The 23,047-nt window shown below is 39.4% G+C and overlaps 1 protein-coding gene across 17 annotated transcripts in view; it reads right to left on the reverse strand.

The window, feature by feature from the left end:
- EBF1 (EBF transcription factor 1) overlaps window positions 1–23,047 on the reverse strand; it is a gene marked incomplete at its 3' end in the record, with an annotated part of 499,070 nt that overhangs the window by 59,025 nt on the left and 416,998 nt on the right. For all 17 annotated transcript variants that reach the window (XM_079918130.1, XM_079918126.1, XM_079918131.1 and 14 more), the window contains one exon: window positions 19,943–20,069. In XM_079918130.1, coding sequence (XP_079774256.1) covers window positions 19,943–20,069 — 127 coding nt within the window. The remainder of the gene's footprint in view (window positions 1–19,942; window positions 20,070–23,047) is intronic.

Consider the following 23,047-nt stretch of genomic DNA (forward strand, 5'->3'; position numbering starts at 1 on the left):
TAAAGAGAAGGAGGGATGTGTGCTGCGTACCCCACAAGAATCATCACGGTGCCACCCTTTTAGGCTTACCCTTGCACTCTCATTTCTGCACATGTACAGCCTTCCTTCTATTGCATCAAGTAAGACCTCTAAGTATCTCTCATTCTAGTAGTCACTGAGGAAAGTACGGGATGAATTGAAATTTGAGAAAATCAGACACTTTAGACTATAATCTCCGTGAGGGCAGGGCCTGTGCCCATCTGATACATGGTATCTCCAGTAAGTAACATATGGACGATGATTAAAAAATGTCTGCTGAACGAATGAAGGAATGAATGATCAGCACCCAGTGCCACACTTCACGTTACCTTTGGGCTAAATACTGATGATAATGCTATATGCTCAGGACTCTGAGGCCGGTCTGCCAGTAGGCAAATCCTGGTTCTGCCACCTTCTAGTTCCGTGACCTTGAGCAAATTCTTAACTCCTCTTTGACTCAGGTTCTTCACGTGGAATGTGGGGATAATAATAGTACTTGTCTCACAGCGTTAGGTTTTTTTTTTAAGAACAGATGTCTAAAAATATGTCATATGCTCAAAACAGTGAGTGGCGCATAGGAAGTACCTTTCAAGTGTTAGCAGCAATAGCTGTTGTTATTTGTTAATGAGAATCGGGGGATTCATTCAGTCAACAAACGTTTTTTGAGCATCTACTCTGGGCCAGAAATTGTACTAGGCACTGCAAATACTCTGGTGAACCCAATAGAAATAGACTGTCAGATAATCAATTCACAGATTGAGAACTACTTAAAGTCATCAGTTATAAGAACTTCCATTTCTTGAGTCCTTAATGTGCACCATTTATAATCTGCTAAGTGTCTTACTCATATTATCTATTTTAATCATTACAACAAACTAGTGAAGAAGATATGTGTATTTCCCCCATTATTCTAGATAAAAAAATAGAATTTTAAGTAGTGAAGTAACCTGTCAAAAGCCAAAGAGCAGGGCTCTTGTCCACTCATTCTTTCAACAACCACTGGGTACCGCTGTATTCAAGACTCTGTGTTGACAAGAGAGAACTAGTACACACAAGTAAAATCACAGTGACAGCCACAAGTTTGTTTTTCAAAATCAGCCTGTCTCAAAAGAAGCACACAGCAGAAAAGGATTAGAATAGATGAGCTATGATATGACATTTATCTCTATTTATCTGGGACCATACTAAACAACCAACAGTTCATTCTGACAATCTGTTTGCCAACAAGCAAATAAATAGTGCTTTAAAACGATTCAAACACAGCTGCCATTTAAAAGCATCAATGATTTTTTAAAAATATGATCTATTAGAAAAAGTAATCTTGGTGTTCTTTTTAATTCGGGCACTGCAGAAGCTAAGTAATCATTGTTGCAATTAATCGCCTTCTTGTTGCTTGCCACTTTCCTTTCATTACAAGAAATTAGAGGGTAGAAGCAATTATACAGTATATATTTATTCAAGCTAAGATGATTTGACATCATTTATTGTATTTGTATTTCCCAAACATTGCCTGATTATTCTTTTAAAACTAACATTCCTTTAGCTGCAAATGATTTAGCATACTCCCTGTAGTGACACACTTGATAATCATGACTCAAAAATGTGGAGTTGGAAGGGGCTGAGATAATATGTTGTCCCGCCCATATTTATCACCACACTTCCTGAATCATCCAGCTTCGTAATGATGATTTCTTTCCATTCTTTGTACTGTTTGGCAACTATGTGTTTTGTGAATACCTCAGAATGCTTATAAATATTTTCTTTCCTTGCAGCCAATAAATCTTTAAAATTAAAAGACAAAGTTTAAATGACTTGTGCACTTCACCAGTGTCTCCACTGAATGTACCACACATCTTGCAATTTCAATATTCACAGTTTAAGGCTCAGTGATGACTTTCAATCTTACTTTGTGGATAAAGAAGGAGGGGTATGCTTTGCAGTTTATTGAAAGCTATTTTGTGAGTAAGTCTTGATGGGTAAATGTTTTATTCTTTCTGCTTCTCCATCCTTCCCTCTCCATCCACCTTTATTGACACGAGGCATTGGCCTCTTGTTCCATGGAATTTTTTTTTTCTTTTAGAGCCAGAAATGGAGAGACAAATATTATAGAAACAACAATTTCAAGGATCTGGTGCAATGACATGGATCAATGCTTATTGAAATTTCAGGAAGCTTGATCTGCTGAGAACATAGTCAGCTGGCATGGCTCATATTTCTAGATGATGATCACAGAGTGGCTGGGGGATGGGGTAGGGAAAGTGAAGCTTCTGTGTAAATGATAGCATGGCTTTAGCACTGGGGAAAATCCACAGATGCTTAGAAACAAAAGCGTGTCTGGGTGATGCTGTGCAGGCTAGAAGCGATATCCATTTATATACTGTTCTAACTCTACTGTACTAATTGCTATTTAAAGAAGCCCTCCTGCCCCATTATGCTCTACCAGATCACACTTCTTATTCTTTCATAACACTTTTACCAGTCTGACAATTATGTTATTTACTTCTTAAATTCCATGTTGCCTTCCTTCTCTTACTAGAATATAAGTGTCTTGAAGGGAAGAACCTCACTTTTCTGGGTCACAGAGACTAAAAGATGCCTGGAAGGTAATTGGTATCAAAACTTTGTTATTAAATTGGAATTTGAATGTTATTCCACTCTCTCCTCCAAAATAAAATTAAATAAAATGAGAGCAAAATATTCACTACTAATAGGATAATCAAAGTCTAGAAAGAAACTTAGACTTCTTCAGCAATGAAATACATTCTACCATCTTAAGGAGTTACAGTGATGACTGCATATTGTCAAGTTAATGTGTCAACATCTTAAACATTAGAGATAAATTTATAAATTCATAATTAGTGAATATGAATGTCAAAGTTTCACGCCATATTAAAGATTTCGGGGCTTCCCTGGTGGTGCAGTGGTTGAGAGTCCGCCTGCCGATGCAGGGGACACGGGTTCATGCCCCGGTCCGGGAAGATCCCACGTGCCACGGAGCGGCTAGGCCCATGAGCCACGGCCGCTAAGCCTGCGCGTCCAGAGCCTGTGCTCCGCGACGGGAGAGGCCACAACAGTGAGAGGCCCGCGTACCGCAAAAAAAAAAAAAAAAAAAAAGATTTCACTCAGAAACAATAATACTATGGCCTAGTCCAAAAATTGTCTTAAAATATAAAATGATGCCATGTCAAAGCAAAGTGGCATAAATGTGTTGCTTTCAACTTAGTGACTTAACAAAGAAATACAACAGATGCAAACGTCTTCAGACAAGACAAGAATTCTTTCCAAATATGAGAGCCCATTACAGAAGATGAAGATTTCTTTGGTCCCTAAATGAACCACACGGCGTTGGAATTGTCATTAATTACTATAAGGCAATGAAGAATTTATAAAATCAGAGCCAATATGTTATTAAGACCAGGCACAGTGGATTTAAGGCAATATAGATTTCTGAGCTATTTATTTATTTATTATTATTATTGCGGGTCCCACTGTCCCAGCTGCAACAATCCCAACTCTGCAAGGCCCGTGTAACACGGTGATAGTATCTGAGAAATAATGAGCTGAGGAATGCTGTTCTTTCTTTCAGAGCAATCTCAGGTGCGATCTTATACTGTAAGGACTGGATCAATACACCCAGCAGCAAGCCGCTCGATACCCCCTGAATTATTGCTTCATTTTTCTTCTTATTATAGATGAGTTGTGTTATTATTTTCCCCAAATCAATATTTTACAACCTTTTTTATCCGTTTCTCCATAAATTTTGTGATTACTTTAAACTGGGAATTCCGGTACACTAAATAAGATGCAGTATTTGAAAGGGATGGAATGTACTGACATGTTTTTGTTTTTGTTTTTGTTTTACTCTTTTAGATACAATGCCTTGTTAAAAGGCACATCATAATCAATAGCCAAAGGAACGTTTTTAAGGGGAAAAGTTTAACATAACCCTGTGCTTGCAAAATAAAAGTGCAAATCCTTTAAAACAGCAGCAGCCCAAACAACGCAAAGCTGAAAACAACAGAAGGAGGCACGATTGATCAGCACTTTGCATCTGAAATTTCATTCCTAATGCTTCATCTCCCCTCCAGTTTAAGGGCCAATGCAATTCCCTTAAATTGTTTCTCACAAAGGAGATAACTCTATGCACCTTGGAGAGATTTAATTGGCTTCTAGAGCTGTCCCCTGCTAAGTGTTTAAAACATCAGCAAATCAAATCATGTAAACTCATACCCTGTTCTGCTGTCAGTTTGCTCCAAGCTTGATTATTTAGCCGTTAACGTGAGCAGCACCCACACTTAAGGAAAGAGATCGGGTATATACTCCCTCCGTGAGCTCCGGGATGACTTAATTCTATGCTTCCTATGAAATCATGTGTGTTATTTGGCAGAGATGCTCAGTCAGTGGTAACTAAATAATCATTACAGTGCAGCCAGTGGTAATTACATGGTAATTCACACTAACTTCATAATAAGCACTGTATTTTTCACTATATCCATCTGAGGATGAGGCAGAATCATAGTCTTTCATTTCTTTTTAATGCCACCCAAAATAAAAATAAAGTAAAATCATTTTAAGGGCGGGAGGACAAGGAATATAACCGTGGTGAGTTAAGCTACAGATTTCATTAAAGAAATACTTAAATCCATGAAGTCTAATTAGACATGACATCCCAGAACTCACAAACAGTACTTCTAATAAACTCATTAAAATCTTTGGTGGCTTCTTTAGAAAATGGGAGGATATTATATTATAGGCTGTTATATTACATTAAGAGTTTATAATTGTATACGGCCTCTTCTCTTTTTATGCAAAAGGCTACGAAACTTTGTAAGAATAGTTCTGCTTAAATCAATGAGTCTTAAACAACAATGTGCTTCTTGTAATATGTACTTAATAATGCAATAAACTGTCCTAAGTGGTATAGGATAAAAGGGGAAGCACTTTATTCTGACTGGCTGAAAGGTATCAGGATAAAGGGACTCAATTCCTTATAGCATTGCCGTGCACAATTTACACTCAAATCTCCATTTACATATATATTATTTAATTTCGGCAATTATCAAGTCCTGAAACCACTTTTCCATTACAACCTGGACCCTTAGAAGGATTCACACCATGAATGCATCATATATAAGTATACAAAAAAGTAGTCTGAGCAGAAAGCAGTGGGAACAACTTTAATCGAATACTTATATTAGTAGATTAAATTAGGTCTGTTTTAAATGAGCCACCCTTAATTAGCTGCAGTTAGGAAAGTGGAATTAATATATTTTACTTTTTACTCTACTCATTACATTTAGCATCAATGAACAGCTTAGCCCGTTTTTGCTTTTCACCAACAATTGAGTGCCTTTTTGGGAAGGTCTGGAAAAAAAAAAAAAACTCGTTTATTTGAATTCGAACATAAGCCCCAAGCAAGATTTAGAGCAGAATCCCCTTATACAATCTGGATTTTTTTATGAACTGGGATATGCCACTGATACAGTGATATCCTTCCCAGATCGCTGCAGGACAGGCCTATAACAATTCACATGTTCATTCACTGTCACCAGTCAGGCAGCAAACAGTAATTGAAATACCTCACTGTGCCAGGCACATAGCAGACATCTCTTCCCAGGCAGATTTTAATCTTGTCCCTGGATACCATCATCTTGCAAGTATTTCCCTCTCATTGCCCCTAATGATGGTGATTTTGCCTCCAAGCCCACTTAGTAAGCGTAAGATCACTAAATGCAGCAAAGCCTGACACATCTTATCTCCTCAAGGACTTCCAGAGAACTGAGATTTAAAGGCAGAGTGGAGGGTCCACAGATGTCCTCGTTAAGTTACTACAGGCACTAGACATGAGAATGTGGAGGGGACAGTATATTCAGGCAGACCCCGCCAAGTCCCTCCCTGATCTGGACCTTGGGAAAATGACCGTCTAGTCCGATGAGGTTTCCCAATACTTTCTGGTGACCAATAGATGTCCTGCCCTTAAGCTGGGCTTTCACAAAAATATAGGATGAAGAAAACGCCCTTAGATTGCAAGGCTCCACTTCATCAATGGTAAAATGGCACTTGACTTTCCTCTCGGAATTTGATTTACTCAGAGGCGAAGAAAAGCTCCTTCTTCTCTTGTCAACAAAAAGTCAAGAATGTAAACAAATCAGAACAATGGTGCCCATGACACTTTTTTAAAAAACAGATCACGTATTGGAGGCCCAAGGAATCAAACATGCTATACTATCTCACCCTTTCTTTGAAAGGTCAAAGATTGACGACCTTAATTCAAAACGAGCCTGCTAAATACTATGGTGATGTTGGTTGAATGATTTTATTATCCATGCAAAAATGTGATGTCTTTACATATTTATAAATATGGAAGTCCATTCACAAAATAATTAGTTAACTCCATTTATGTATGATTTGTTCTGGTTCTGTATACAAATCAATTATATGTCGGTCTGGGAAAGGCTCTTCCTATAGGAGCCTCAGTAGCCTCCTCTACAAAATGGGCAGATTGGTTCAGGACATCTCTGAGGGCCTTTCCAGCTCTAAAATTCAGACTTATAAGAGTCTGTTTTTCTCAAACCCTGTTTTGATAAGATCTGCCACTAAGTGAGCACTTACTACATGCCATGCACTGTGCTAAGCTTTTCACATGCATTATCTAATCGAATCTTCATAGCAATCATATGAGATATTATCATCCCCATTTTAAAGATGAGGAAACAGAGTCTCAGACTGGTTAAGAAGATAGCTAGATTCAAAGTGGGGTCTGTCTTAACTCCAGAGATCTACAGTCATACAGTTTCTTTATAACCAAATGAGCCTAAGGGGATACACACAATGTGGAGACAAGCCAAAGAAAAGGGCTCTGGTATAAAGATTTAGCACCAGCTGAGTAACTTTAGCCAAGTCTTTTAAATTCCGTAAGCCTAGTTTTCATCTTCTATAAAGAAATCAACAACTTGGGTAATTAGGTTATCTTTACGGCTCACATTTCATAAATTTATGGCTAGATTTTTCAGTCATTTTTTCATACATTTTTCCATTCATTAATTTGACTAATATTTATTGAGTGTTCCCACTGTGTGCTAGGCACTGTACTAGACACTGAGAACACAGAGGTGAACAAGACGGACAAGGACCCTGCCTTCATGGAGCTTATATTCTAGTGAGAGACACAGACTGTGCACAAGTAAACAAAGAAATAATCCAGATTGTATCAACTGGTGGTAAGTGCTATGAATAAAATAAAACTGCTATGTATAATAAAAGTGCAATGCTGGAGAGGCAGCCTAAGACTCTAGAAGCCTCCAATCTAATTAGTGAATTATAACCGTAGAAAACTTAAAAAGTGAAGTAAAAGTATTTTAAGTTCATTTGTAGATGTAAAAATATGAAATACCAAAGAGTCTAATCAGTTCCTTGGAGTGATATAGATCTGATATCAGACCCATCACTAGGTGACCTAAATGACTCTTTTTTTAATTCATTTTTATTGGAGTATAGTTGCTTTACAACGTTGTGTTGCTTTCTGCTGCATGGCAAAGTGAATCAGCTATACGTATACATATATCCCCTCTTGGATTTCCTTCCCATTTAGGTCACTGCAGAGCAGTGAATAGAGTTCCCTGTGCTATACAGTAAGTTCTCATTAGTTATCTGTTTTATACCTAGTAGCGTATATATGTCAATCCCAATCTCGCAGTTCGTCCCAAGCCCTTCCCCCCCCTTGGTATCCATACATTTGTTCTCTACCTCTCTCTAAACCTCACTTTTCATACCCGAAAATGGGGCTAAAAATATTTGTCCTACCTACCTTGCCAAAGAGAATTGAATGGGAAAGTCTTGGTCAACTGTACAGACTGCATTGAGGTAAATTTATTTAATTACACAGACATAAGACAAAGATGAGACAAAGAGGTCCAATAGCCTAGCCTGTACTTTGGTCCCTGACTTATAACTTTCTGACAAGTCACAATAATTTGTTCGCTTTGATGCCAGTAATTTTATGAAGCAAAATTTCCAAGTCTTCCTCTGAGTCAGTACACGTTTCATCCTTCTAGTCTTAAACAAACTGGAGAAGAATGAGACACACAAGCTTGCTCAGAACAGATTCTCCAGGGACGCTTTCCTCCACCCAAACCTCCCAATAATCTCAAAGAGTCGGCCTGGCCTCAGTGAGCACTTTTAAAATCAGCTAACACTAAAAGGAAACCACGCGCATGTGTAGAATGACTGGGAAGGCCTTATTCTGTGCAGATATTTAATGTAAGTATATTTTTGGCACTAAACAAAGGCCTAAATTAACTCCATATTAACTGGGAGTTGAGGCTTCCTGACACTAACCACCGAGGCTGATCCCAGGTGGCTCTTCCCCAGCAGGTCAGGCCTTCCACGCGTGCTATAAAGAAGCAAGCCACAGTTGATGTAACAAGACTTACATTTGGAGGTCAAAGAGCAGTGGGTATGAGGGGAAGTCTGCTCTTCTGTTGTTGTTTCTGCACACGATTTAGGGAGTCCCAGCTTCTGTCTACTCCCTCACCATTGAGAGGTTTGGCAGAAATTCTCCAATCTGACATTAATGGGATGGTTTCCACCTGCACTTTCAGTGCCCTGACTAATAGAAGATCCACTTAAGATCCACTTTATTCAAATCAAAAATACTATGTGGTACAGTATTCAGTTCACACCAAGGATCGCATAGGCCACAGGACCCACCAATAGGAAAGATGGATCAATGTGCTGACATATATGGAAAGAATACCCTTCTAAAAAAAAGTCCCCTTGTTATATATGTGAATAATTTTAAAGTCTCTCTTAAGACAAAGTGCTTTCCCAATTATGTTATTTTTAAACTAGGTACTGCTTGGGGCGTGAACCGACTATAATCCATGGTGATACTTAAGAGGTCACCTGAAGAAGAGAGTAAAAACAGCAAGGACGATTAGAAAACTTACAGAAATGTAGAATTTTTCCTGGATGTCTCACCACTACAAATGTTTGTCAAAACAAGATTTTCAAAGATCAGCTTTAAGAACATTGCTGAAGTGGTTATGTTTGGAGATTAAAATATAGCAAATGGTTAGTTATGGCTTTGATAAAATTTTCAGTGAAAGCATCATGTACAGATTCAAAAAGAAGATCTCAAACAACGAACACAGAAGAGAATATGATGGGACTAAAAATGGCTCTGACTTTGATAGTAAAAAGAAAAGCACTAATGTTAAAGGTGGCTGTAATGAGTCTGAACAGAAGTGTAAACCCTAAAGGTGGAAAAAATTATATTTGTAAATGTTGTAAATTATGTATGTGATTTTCAATATGTATACTTAACTAAACATGTGAAATACTATAAATAGACAATTGATAATTCACTGGTATCTATAAATATGCATATGGCTAACATGGTCCTAAAACAGAAAGCCTTTTGTTAGGAAAATGAGGGAACACCTTATATCAAGGTGTTATATATGCTCTATTCTGGCACATATGATGTTGAAAGTTCTGTGAAAGAAAAGATGTGGTTATCCAATGATAGGAGAACAATTAGGTAAATTATGATGTGGCCACAAAATGGACTATTACATACCCACTAAAATGCATTTAGGAGGAATTTAAACTAATAGAGGAACGTTTACTTTACAATTCAAATTACAAAGTAGGATACAAAATTATATACATATACTGTGATTCACTCATAAAAATACATAAGAGTTTATGAGAAAAATATTAGAAGACTAAAAAATATTAGCAGAGGGATGGGATAATGGACCTCTTCATATGTCTCGTGTTTTTTCAATTTTCTATCCTATATGAATATGCATGATGTTCATAATGATACGATTCGTTTAAAATATGTAAGGCTCCAGGTCCTGTCAGACCTCACCTGTCCTAGAAATACCCACACTCTCCCATCACTAGCGATCTAATTTAGGGGATCACATAATTCCAAAACTGAATAAGTGAAAGCAATACCCCAGGGGGTTACAACTGTGCAGGCTATGGTATCCTTCCACCAGGGTCCAAATTCTGGCTCCTCCATTTATTAACTACAGAACCTTGGGGAAGACACTTCACCTTTCTAAGTGTTTTTATCTTTAAAATGGGCCAATAATAGGTCAGCCTTACACAGATTCTCAGGGGGAAAAACATGCCTTACATTCTAGTAATACAGACAGGAAGAAGATGGAGAAAGAAGATAGAGTGGGAAAAAACAGTATAGAAGTCAAGAAAGGCTGTTGGAAGCCCACAGGGTAGAGAGAGGAAAGGAGTTCAAAACTCTAGTGAGAAATGCTGCTATCCCGGGGAAGGTGGTTTGGGAGGGGCCTGCATCGCCCCACCTATTGTCATAATTTTGGACTTACGTTTCAGACTAAGTGTTTTAGATGAGTTCTCATTTTTACTTATGGAAAGTACAGTAGTGCTTCACATAGTGGGGGAAAATTTACAGAATTCATTGACCCCCAGAAGTGGTTCAGGTAGAACAAACAGCTGTGTGTCAGGGGGTTGGTCCCAACCTCTGAGACTCAGGCCATCTGAGACAGGAGGCCTTCGGAGCTACTTCCATGCAGTCAGCTGGGATGACTGATGAATCCCAACCAATAGCGATGCCAAGAACGAGGGTATGGGACAAATGACCCCGTGCTATATGTTTCTCAGGAACTAAAGGAGATGAGAACCCAGATTCAACGTATCTATGCTTTAACGAGAAGATGAAGCTGTATCTCACGATGAGATTCTACTGAAGTGTGAAATGATTATGAGAGACTAAAAATTGTTTTAAATTCATAATGCCCTGATGTTTATGATAGTTAAGTGAGAGAACAAATTAATATTATGTAAGGTATCACCCTATTTTGGTAATGACGCAGATAATCTGCATAGGAAAAAGACAAGACATATGCCATTAAAAATAATATGAATAGCTAACATGTACTGTTATGTTTAAAGAACTGGCAGAAATGTGGGCAATTTTAATACTATTTTAATGATTTTCTGTTGGTGCTTCCTAAATTATCTGAAATCAGTGTGGGCAACTTTGCAATAAAGAAAGAAAAACAAGTTTTAATGCTCTAGTGGGCACCACACCACTTAGTTAACAATGAACAGAAAGACGAGTATCCGTACCACTGTAACTGTGGACAAATAAAATAGAAAATAATCCTCCATCCAACATTTGGAATACATCTTAGGAAAGGAGAAAAAGAAAAATTTATTTTCATCTCCCTCCCACTCACTGTCCTCCATTTCAAGGTACATAGTTTAAAAACTGAAGGGTTAATTTATCATTGATGCTGGGTAAAAAACAAAAACAACAGCCTTGAAAATCTCCAAATAGTTTATTGGTTCTGAAAACCAAATCATGTTATATTATACTAAATAGATTAGAGGTTCAAGACTTTATAGTATTGCATTACCTTGGCAAGAGTGCATATAAAACTCAGTTCCTACCTTTATTGTTAATAGCTTTCTAATCCCTGACTAGAAATTTATAGTTTAGAAATGGCAACACATCTTAAAGATTAAAGCCATGTGACAAGTAGTTCATGTCCCTTAATAACCAAATCACATGCCTTAGATTGGGGAAGCTTATCTGCCTTTTCCTTCTATACGGTTTCATTGGTAGGAAACACTTTATATCCCTATTACATGAATGATGAATGGGACTGTTGGTTATGGTCTGTTATTTGCTTGGCTGTAGTCAATATGTTTTCTTTGGACAGGGATTTCTGTGATTTATCTCTCTCCTGGCCTTATCACTTATTAACTCTGGGTAGACAGGAAAAAGCCAAGGTTGTATATAAGGCCTAGTGGCCATTTAGACCTCTAATGTCAGTGAAAATATCCCTTTTAATGATCCTGTTACACTAGCTACTCAAGTCCTGATTATACTCCACTCCAAAAAGGAAATAAAGGTCGTATTTCTTGGAAAGTATGTACATAAAATATGCAAAATAATATGCTCCCTTCAGACCAGCTCTATTCTTTGCAGAAACGGCTTTCATTTTATAGATGTCACAGAAGTACAATGGGTTACTTTTAGTGATTCTTGCTGCTGTTGTCCCCATTATGGCACCAACAGTGTTTAAGTTTACAAACGCCAGTGGGTTCAGGATCACCAATCACATCAATGTACATCAGATCAGGAGCAATCATATTTTGTGAAAAAATTCCCTTTGGCAGCGGAGAAGCAGCTTGGGACTTAGCCTTTAGATCACAAAAGCAAAAAGAATAAACATTCCCTCTGCCTTGAATTCTTTTCTTTGTGTGTAAATGGCTCATTTGGAGTAATGTTTGAGACATGTGGACAGGAGCAGCCTGTTAATTTTTCCTTCTTCTTGGGTCTTTTCCAATTAGGACACTGCTAAGGCAAAACTGCTAGTCAAGTGTTCATTACACAGCCCTCCTTCAGCTGAATCCTAAGTGAAAACAATCTGATATAAAAGAAAACGCTTTCTTGCCTTCCTTTCCTCAATTCTTCCTGAGTTTGCTTAGGCCTGTCTTTATAACAATTAACATATGTGTAGAATATTACCCTTTACAAAACATTTTCATGCCCATTCTTTCACTGATACTCACAAGACCCTTCGGATGCCCAGAGAAGGAAGGACCCCACCGTCTATTAAGTGGGAGGAAGTCAAAAATCTGGGCCTGAGCCCTCCATCCCCTCACCCCCACGTCCAACACATCGCCAGGTCCTGTCCACTTTCCCTCTTAAATACCCGCTTGAATCCTCTCACTATATTCCATCTCTACCCATTACCATCCAAAGTCAAGTCATCAAATCTCTTTCCTGGAATACTGCAATGGCATCCTAACAGGTCTTCCAACATCCATTCTGGCTTCCTGTGCTCCAGTCAGCCAGAGTTTTTTGTTTTTGTTTTTATTTTCCCAAAATGAAAGTCTGGTTATGTCCACCTGACCACTTAAGGATTGCTCTTGAGATGACAACTAGACTCCTCCCGCTGGCTACAAGGCTTCAAAGGCTTGTCTCTGCCCAATCTTCTCTCTCACCATTCTTTTCCTCTCTCACCATTCTCTTCCTCTCTCTTGATTTTTCAGCTTCCCTGGAATTTTTACAGCCTTCCAAGATGCCACGTTTCCTCCCATTCAGAGCCTTCTTACATGCCTCTCTCGGCTGGAGCACTCGTTTTCTTTCCCCAACCCCACCTGACCCCTATCCTTCATCAGTTGCCAGGTTAACACTTAATCATCCTTCAAACCTCAGCTCATGCATCTTTATCTGAGAGAAAACACCTCCAACTGACCGACTGGCAGCCCTTTGTTTTATTCTTGTCTGAACCTCTGTTCCTGTTTTTCTGGGCACTTAGCAGGTTTGAAATTGTAAACTTATGAATATCCACATTCCCTCTTAGACTACAAGATCCCTGAAAAAAGGGACTGTGTGTGGTTTTGCTCAACATGGTTTTAGAACACTGCCTAGAATAGAACAGGCAATCCACAAATATTTGTGAGATGAGTGAATGAACTAACAAAAGAAAGTCATAAAATCAGAATTAGAACCGAGATCTTTTGATTCTGACTCGAAGGCCTAGAAAGAAACAATTTCCTTAATCAGATGAAAGCTGGCACACATATAATACCAAACAAAATGTGCCCTAACAACCGATTCTTTGCATTTTGAAGAGAAACATTCCTATTGTCTGCTTCTCTCTTTCTGCATTTACTTTTAGGGAGCATTCATACCATACCAGGCACTGCCAGGAGTGTGTTACATACATTTACTTATTGACTCCTTAGATGCAGGTACTGTTAAAATATCCTCATTTTACAGACAAAAAAATGAAGCGTATATATAATATAGATCGAACCCCATTTTTTTTTCTTTAACAAAAACCCCAGTGACGGTGTTCTCTACATGTAAGTTCAAGTTAAAAGGGATAGATTCTTAATTAACAGCTCTTATTTACATTCCCTGTCATCCAGAGCACAAAAATCAATGAGGACCCATTGCTTCTGGGCAATATGTTAGTCAATTATTAGAGAACACCTATTGCAAGTAAGATGTAAGTCAAGTAAGTCAAGGTGCTTCAACACAGTGGGCAAAACAGTGTAAGATTAGGGAAGGTTCGCTCTTCCCTCAAGCAGCTTGTGGACTTCTTGAGATGTGTCTACCTAAGATCAAAAGAAGAGAGCCAACAGTAGAAGGAAGTGAATGATGAATGAGCCATCTAAGCACATGTGACAGAAGAGATCCAAGGACAGAGACTCTTCCAATCAATCAAGATGAGCCATAGGGAACATCAACATCACCTAGTCCAATTGGCTCATTTTACTATGAAGAAACTGTAGTCTGGAGCATGTCAGCAACTTGTCCTATGTCTCATAGCCAGTTAGCAGCAGGGCTGGGACTAGAACTCAGACCTCCCTGATCTCAGCCCAGTGCCCTGGCCACTTGCTACTGTGGCCAGAGAACACCTCCGAGGGGAAATAAGAGTTTGAACTGGAACTTACAGAGGAATCACCATGTCCAAGGTAGCTAAACATGAAGTGAGCGTGAGGCATAGTGAGGAGACTGGTTTGAGTGGAGACGAGGAAGCACCGGGCCCAGAGCATAGCGAGCTGTGAATGCCAAGCCCAGGGGCTTGGGCTACATCTTACATACAGGGAGTAGATAGGGAAGGTTTCTCTGCAGGGACATGTTATGAAAGTGGCTTTTCAGAAGCTTAATCTGGCAATGAACTAGTTTAAGAAGAGGCTAAAGAACAAGAGATTCATTAGGTGCAAACTTTTTCCCTAAAACTGATGACTTTGTTTATCCCAGGATGGCAGCCTTCATTTGTGCAGGAGGTTTCCAAGAACTAAAAAGAGAGCTTTCTCCCTGAAACCTCTTGAACGGGGATTGAAGCTGATTATAACCTAAACACCTTTGAAGGGGGTTGGTGATAGACGGTACCCATGTTACTATGGCCTCCAGATCAGGGGTTGAAATTTGGGATGGAAATAAGAGAACAGGTGTGTGTTGTTCCTGAAAATTCAACACCTGAGAATTTTATAAATCTGGGCTGCCTTTTTAAAATACGTATTGTTTGAGGTGGTTCTAAGAAAATATTTGTTATATCAAAATTGTTATCGTCACATTTATAAATCTTTTTCTGGCTGCCTTACACTGTGCTCTTTGTATTTGTGGTTGATTGATGTTGCTTCTTTAATTTACCGATGACTATAGTTTTGTTGCTAAAATTCCTAAAGGACATTTCTTAGACCTCTAGGAACATGGTGGAGAAGATAAACAACACATATAAAATATTACACCATGGTAGGGACTCAGCAACAAATGAATGAATGAATAATTATAATGGTCATCAGTTATTCATGGAAACTACTAATATCTGGCCAAGTGCTCATGCTAGCTCACCCCAGGTGCTTTATACACATTTCCCTAATACTAAGAACAACCCCAGTAAGTTATTATTCCCTGTGATAATGTAAAGATGAGGCGACTGTGGTTCAGAGCCATCGTACAATGTCCCAAAAATAACCCGTCTGGTAAGTGGCAGAGCTGAGAGTTCAAGCTACACCCATCATCTCTTAAACCCAAGGACTCAATCACTATGCTACATCATCTCCTTGGAAGTGAGGGGGGAAAGACTAAGGGGAAGGAATGAAAAGAGGGAGAAGGGAAGAAAGAAGAAGAGAGAGTGGGGGCAGAGGGAGAACATAAGAGGAATGGGAAGAAAAAAGGAATATTTGAAAGACATGGTACATGTCATCAAGTTTCACGGAACATATTCAGCCAACACGGCCCCTTCTACATGCAAAGTAACTTGGGGCATGAGGTACAAACAAGAAGCATTTCCAGGAAGAATATTTATGTCAAAGTGGATTCTGAGACTAACATACAAGGATTATGTATGTTTCACAGGGGCAGGAAGCTTGGCAGAAAACGTTAAGAATAGGAGAACCCAGTGGTAGAAGGGATTTGAGATGTGACCTACACAAACATCTGAGCTGTTAGATGATCATCCACTGGGGCCTTTCACCACCTTTTGGGCAGTAGGCAGTATATAGCTCTTGGTGCACACCTAAGCGGGTCCAACATCCTGGTGGCCCATGTCTCCAGTCATATTTTTCCCAAAGTCAGCAGCCCGTCCAGTGGAGGAAGAACTGGACTGAAGTTAAAAAGTACATTTGGATTTGGCCACCTCTTATGAGGAAAAACCAATTCTAAGAACTTTGAAGAAGCAGCTAAAGCCTCCTGGGAGTCTCTTATCAGCTCCCAAGGTTACTCAAAGTTTAGTGGGAGAGATTACAATTCCAAGAGATCCAAGTCGCTTCAAGACATAACAACTGCAGGAAAGCAAGCTACGAGAAGAACAAAGATATTGGCGAGACCCCTTCCAGGGCAGTGGAGGTTTATGGAGATTGACTTCCCATTGGACTGACGGACCAGACACACGATTAGCGAGGGCTTTGAAAACAGTCCTGTCCTCAGAAAGGGTTTTTGTTTCCTCCTATTAGAAAACATGATTTAAAATGTAAAGTCAGCCTTGCTCTACATTTACATAAGAATAAGTGGCCACAATAAATCAGATCAGGGATGAGCTACGCTCCTGAGCTTTTTTATTCTGATCCAGTTGGGCTTCACTTTCCTCCCTCACTCTGATTGGGCAAACACCAGAGAACCGCACAGCTGGCAGCTGAGAACACCTCACGTGTCCCTGGTCTGAAGCACCGAAGATGGAGAGCTGCCCTCCTGTCCCTACCAGTGGAGCCAGCTTGCAGGCAATCTGTGTTTAGTCAGATTCTTTCCCCCCACCCCCAATAGTCTGCCTTTATTTGCATAGATTAGGCCAGGCTGTTCCTGTCTCAGTTGTGTGGGTTTTTTTTTTTTCATCTATTATAGATTTTTAGAGACTTGCACATACACACACCCAAACCCTGTCACACACACTCAGAAAACAACAGTGCCTTAGTTTGGGCTGTTGTTTTTCAGTCCTAGGACATTTCTTTTTTTCTTTTTAAAGGGAAAAATTCCAAGTGATATTCTACTAAGAAACAACTGTTAGCTCACCCCACCCAGAAAACCAAGCCTCACATCTTGAAATGCCGTGGATGTTAAAGAAAATGAAATGTGAGCTTCTGTGGGTGGACGGAAGGGGAGGGCTGCAGGTTTCCAATGAGCTGAGCGGTTGTTCGGATATGAAGAACAGAGAGGATTTACAACCCATCCCTGTGCCTCCGCTAGAAAGTGGTGACAAGCAGAGAGGTAAACTGAGCAAATCACAGAGGCTTGGCAGCAGCAGCCATAAACACTTCATGATAATGATCAAGAGTTCCAGGTGTAGTTCAGAAATTAACAGAGACTCCCTTTTGCTAGAAATGGTGTAATGTCACAGTGACTGTGAACAGCCAGCTACATCAACAGGGAAGTTTTTGTATCAGTTTCTTTGAAACTTTTATTTTTCCAATGCACGGAGAGGTGAGAGTCTCTCTTAGAATACTTAAAAAACTAAGTCTTCCTGTCTCTTGCCCACAGTTTGAGGCAAGATCAGCAGAAGCATTTTTTCATACTTTAAATTTCCCACACACTTACACACATGCGGGAAATCCTGGAGTGCACACCCAGGATTTCTCTCTCTTTTCCTTAACTACCTTGCTAGACTTGCAAATCGGCCGCTTTTACAAAACTTTGATCTTGATTCCCATCTCATGCGAGTTTTCCAAGATGTGATTTCTTAAATTGATAGCAATTTTTTTAATGGTTAAAAAAATTCCCAATAACGATGGGTCCCCTAGCTATTTTCTTTTGAGAACTTAAGTAATTTAATGGGGATGATTTTTTTTTTTTTTAACTTTTATGGCCAGGTGGCTCAAGGGGATATTTCGTTGAACACTGATTAAAAATAATTTCTTCTAAAGGAGTCTTGACCACAAAATGGAACCATTAATGGGCAGGGACGTTGTCACCAAAGCGGAATCATGCCTGATCGCCTCTCGTTCCTCCCATCACACGAGCATTTTCTTCTTCTTCTTTTTCTTCTCCTTTTCTTGTCCTTAATGGCAGAGTAAATAAGCAGCCAGCGAGGCCTAAATGTTTTCGGCCAAAAACAGAGTCCAAACTCCTCAGAGAAAACATTTGGCCTCTGTGGTTTTGTAATATGTTCCAGAACACTGAGTTCAGTGAAGAACATTGTGAAAAACTCCCATCCATCGGAATGATGGTGGGGAATGTTACAGTATCAGAAGTTTCATTTGGTCCTTTTCCTGCAGGCCCATAATGAGGCTTGTAAAAAAAAAAAAAAAAAAAAAATAGCGCTATGTGGAAGTTCTCATGGGAAAAATGAATGGCAAGAAATCCTAGCTTTAAAAGAAACAGCTAATCTGCTAGTTTGATTGTTCTTCAAAACTTACGCTGAACCAATGAGCCTAATTAAAAACACTTGGCCTACTTCTATAAAGCATCATCGCTTTCTCTATGCTTCGTTTGTATACACCACAAAACTCCAGATAGACTATTATTTTTTCAAGTGCTCACTAACAAAGTGCTGACTTTGTTGGGACGGCTGAGTTAATTTCTTGAACTCAGTGTGAAACCTTAGCTAAACAAAATTGTGGTAATTTTCCTTAATTTGTAAAAGTGATTGGAGTGCAAACAAAATTTTCCTCTTGGGTCAATCCTATAATTTTCAATTAACTAAAACTAATAGTCAGGCAGGCACCAAACCTACATTTTGTTTAAAGGGCTGGGAGGCATTTCCAAGGGTCAGGATGCATTAATTGTTTTTATAATTTTGAGGGTGGGGTGGAGAGTCACTAATAAGCACGGTCGGTTTTGTTCGTAGTGTTAAAATACAAAAGGAAAGATGCTTCGAGGTAAAATGTCACAGCGAAATAAAATTTGTCCATTTAATTGTATGGTTATAATTAGGATGTGTTAGCACAGTTATCCCTTCATGCTCTGGAGTCTCCTTGTGTGAAAGCAACTTACACTCTGTACTCAAGCTGGCCTTCTGGTCCTTTATTGAATGAAGAAGGAAACATGGGGCCAGTTTCTGGAGACAGCTACCCAGCGATGACTGCTACTCAGCAGAGGACCTAGAATGTTACCACTCCCAGGGTGGTCCTTGGACCAGGATCATCCACCTCGTTTTCGGAGCTTGTTAGAAATGCAGAGTCTCAGGTCCCACCCAGAGCTACTGAATCAGAATCTGGATTGCAAAAAAGATCCCTCGGTTAGGGATCTGTTTGGTTCCCTAAAGACTGTCTGGTTTGCACACAACAATCTGAGGATCTCTTCAAGTACACACTGGGCACTCAGACTATGCACTTGATGTATTTCCATAGAGAACATGCCTGGTTCTCCCCATGTGACGGGAGGAAATTCACATTCACCCTATAACCCTAGCTTCTTACTGCAAGGCAGGTCCACGTGCCAAGGCTCTTTGGGGTGGCAGGGGGCAGTCGGTTGCGGGGGTGCGGGGGGGGGGAGAAAAATGCAGCTTACAGGGAAAGAAAGCACCAATCCAGAATGAAATACGAAAATCACCAATTGTCGTTAATACAAGTGCCACGACCAAGCTAGAAGAACGTCGTACTGGGCATTAAAGCACACCCCTACTCCATAAAGCAAGCGAACTGCCACACAGATGGTTTAACATCCAGAGAGACTCAGGATTGTCGAGCACTCCTTTCCTCTTCCCTTATTTCTCATGCTGCTGCTTTAGGTATCCAACCCATGATTTCAACAGATCCTGTCATTCAACACGGACACCCAGATGAATTCTTAAATAATGATAGTAGTAGTACTAGTAGTAGCACCTCATTTGGTCAAACATAGGGTGAAATGGAGAAGGAAAGTGGGTCTTAAGAGAAAATAGATTTTAGAATAACACACACACATATATACAAGATAGCGTCAAAGACCCACAAGGCCAAGGCAGCTCTGTCCACCATCTGCAGTAGTTCTTACCTGTGTAAATGAATCTTCCCGGTGTCCCTTTGCAGAACTGTTTGGATTTGTAGGACAATGTGACCTCTACAACACCAGGGATGTGCCGAGGAGGAGTTTGCACCCGGATGGCATGAGGAGTAATCAACTAGGGGGGAGACATTTGGGAAAAAAAACATTGTCACTGCATTATGTAAAGGACTCACTTCATATGTTTCTTATCAGCTCTCAATAAACATAGCCTTCAAGCACATAATTAACCTGTCAGTGTTTAAATACAATCGTGATGGAACCTGTATAAAAGACACTGACGACAATATTTACAAGTGCTCTGAGCACAGCCATAACAACTTTATCTGAGTTTTCCTACACGGCAGGCACTCTGCTTCCTGGTTTGAAAAGTGAACCTGGCCTAATGAAATGATTTATCTACTACAGGATATCCTTTGGAAAATCTCTGTTTGAAGCAGACACCCAAATCAGAGCTGAGCTCTGCCACTCCTCTCCAGAAGCTGGTGGGCCTGGTGTTTGAAGTGAGCCCTTAAACATGTGCAAAACACAGAGGTAGGAAATCAGTGGGCCAAGGTGCTCTGATTAGCTGCAGAGCACATGTAGGAAATGCCCCTGAAGACCATTTGGTGCATTAACTACCAGAGGCACAATCAAAGAGCTTTAAAGGGGAAACCCAAGAATGTGCCTCCCTGAAATAGCTGAGGGATCTAGCAGAACTAAGGACTGTCCATAAAAGGGAAATGGAAAGTTGGGGAGGGGGCTGGAGGATGATCAGTGGTCCATTATGCAATGCCACGTGCACAATGAGAAAGGTCATTTCTGAACCCTGTTGGCAGCCAGAGTACACTGCAAAGCAGAATTTATTTTTTAGTACTCGTATCTTTGTTTATATAACTAAAATGTTATTAACGGCCATAAAACTGGCATTATCTGGTTCTTTGAAAACCCCAGCCCTGGTATTTGACTGGCTGACCTCTCTGATGGTGCTGGACTCTGCGTGCTCTCTCTGTGGTGTGTGCAACAGCCCATCCGTTACTCCTTTCAGACGCATTTAGATCAGTGCTGCGGTACTGAGTCAGTAGGCAATGGGTGATCACTTGAGTTTATACTAACTCATGTTTGTGCTGTTCTTATAACTTAGAAAGGGCTTTTGTTTCAATGTGCAAATTCAAATGTTTTGCCCAGAGAATCACAGGTGACACCATGAGAATCCAGGTGACACCCACAAATGCCAGCCCCTGCGTCCTGCCTGGGTAAACTGTCCTAGCACAAAGTCCTGGCAGAAAGAATGTAAGAAAGTTGCTACTGCTAAAATCCGCAAGTAATTTCTTTCAAATGCTCTTTCTTGAAACATAAAGGTCATCTGCATAAAAATCATTTTAACTTAGTAATTAGAAATGCCTATCCTCTTCCACAGAATGTGTGGACCCTTAGTTTATTAGCTGGAAATACACAGAAGATACTTCAGTAATACCGTGCTTATGTGGAACCCCTGGAGACTGAGCTCTCCATGGCTAAGTTTTTCAGACGGCTAAGGTTTTATCCATAAAAGCACAAAAAATATTTAAGATTTTGACCTTTTCATACTGAAATTCTTCCAAAATGCACTGTATGTTTTCTAAAGTAAGCAAAGTATATATAATTTAATTTAGCCTTGATAAATCAAGATTTTCGTTTGTAACACCCCTTCTTATATCTTGTATCAAAGCTCTATTTATCTTAGATCTATATATCTTCTATAATACAGAAAAGCCCTAAGTCACCACTGAGGTATGAGGGGCTATTTTCCCCTGCACTAAATGGCCCTGGATACCTATGAGTTTTAAATTATTTCTATTTTGTTCATTTTTTTTTGTCTTTTTTCCTCCTGGTGTCCTTTGCACTTTCTATACTGCTCTTCTAATCTTTAAGCATCCAAATCAGGAAATCAAGTTTACTATTATATAGAGAATAGGAGAAGAAAAGAGGCTCTGAAGAGCAGTAAAAGATGACCTTCCAAAATCAAGTGCATGTTTAATCTCAACTGATCAGACAGTGTTTGTGCAATGTTGGGATTAACACTTGTTGAGTACCTAGGTTATCTACTACATTGCCGAGGATTTTACTTGCAAACACTAATTTGGTCAGAACGATCGTAAGTATTTTTATCGCTTTTTTTCAGATGTGAAAACAGAATCATAAATTGTTAAACTGCTTGCACAAATCACGCTCGTTAGAGCAAATAAGAGCAAAAAAGTGACCCCAATGCAGTTCAAAAAACGACAGGAACAAATTCTTCCTATCTAATCATAAAAAAGAAATTGTTTATATTCATACCTTTAAACTTTTTAAAGGTACTATCAAACTCAAAATTTTCAGATCCAAAGACTGTGTGTGTGTGTTAATCTACATGCTATATCCATTTTTCACTTACTGCCTGGTCCTTGGCTATGTTTTTGATGGTGGAAGGTGCCATATAGTTATATTCCAAATAAGTGGTACGCTTCTATCTTAAGAGTTGCTTGGACTGTAGAGTAACATTAATTCACGAGAATATTTAGGAGAACTTTCAGCCAGTTACAAAATACTTCACCTGCCCTCCCTTTTCTCAGGGGAAATACATTTTAAAAGATGGAAAGATATCAGCAGACAATTGAGACATCTTTTTAAGCATAAGTACTTATTACCTATGCGTTGATACACTAAGAAACAAAATTCATGGGCCTTACAAATTGATTAGATATGACTGCAAAGAAACTAAGAGAGTGGGGTGTTGGCATAAAGTACCAGGCTCAGGAAATTGAAACAAATTTTCATTTACAATTTTATTTTCAGTTTTAATCAATCACTCTAACTAAAGCAGAGATTCATTCTTGAAATAACTATCCTTCACAAATGAGGTAGAATATGAATCATCATTAGAGAGTGAATTTGTTGATGTTTTCCTTGCTGTGGATGTTAGTCTGGGAACAGGCTCTAGCACTGACACATGATACTGATGGCTTACAGAAGGAAAAACTTGTATCTAACTTCTGTCAGTTGAAAGCAGAGGCTTAATTACTAATCACTCAAAGAATTACAGTATTTATTACGGGAAGGAATGCTAGTAATCATTTAAAACTAACACTCTCATTT

This window comes from Stenella coeruleoalba (genome assembly GCF_951394435.1).
Source record: "Stenella coeruleoalba genome assembly, chromosome: 3".
NCBI lineage: Eukaryota > Metazoa > Chordata > Mammalia > Artiodactyla > Delphinidae > Stenella > Stenella coeruleoalba.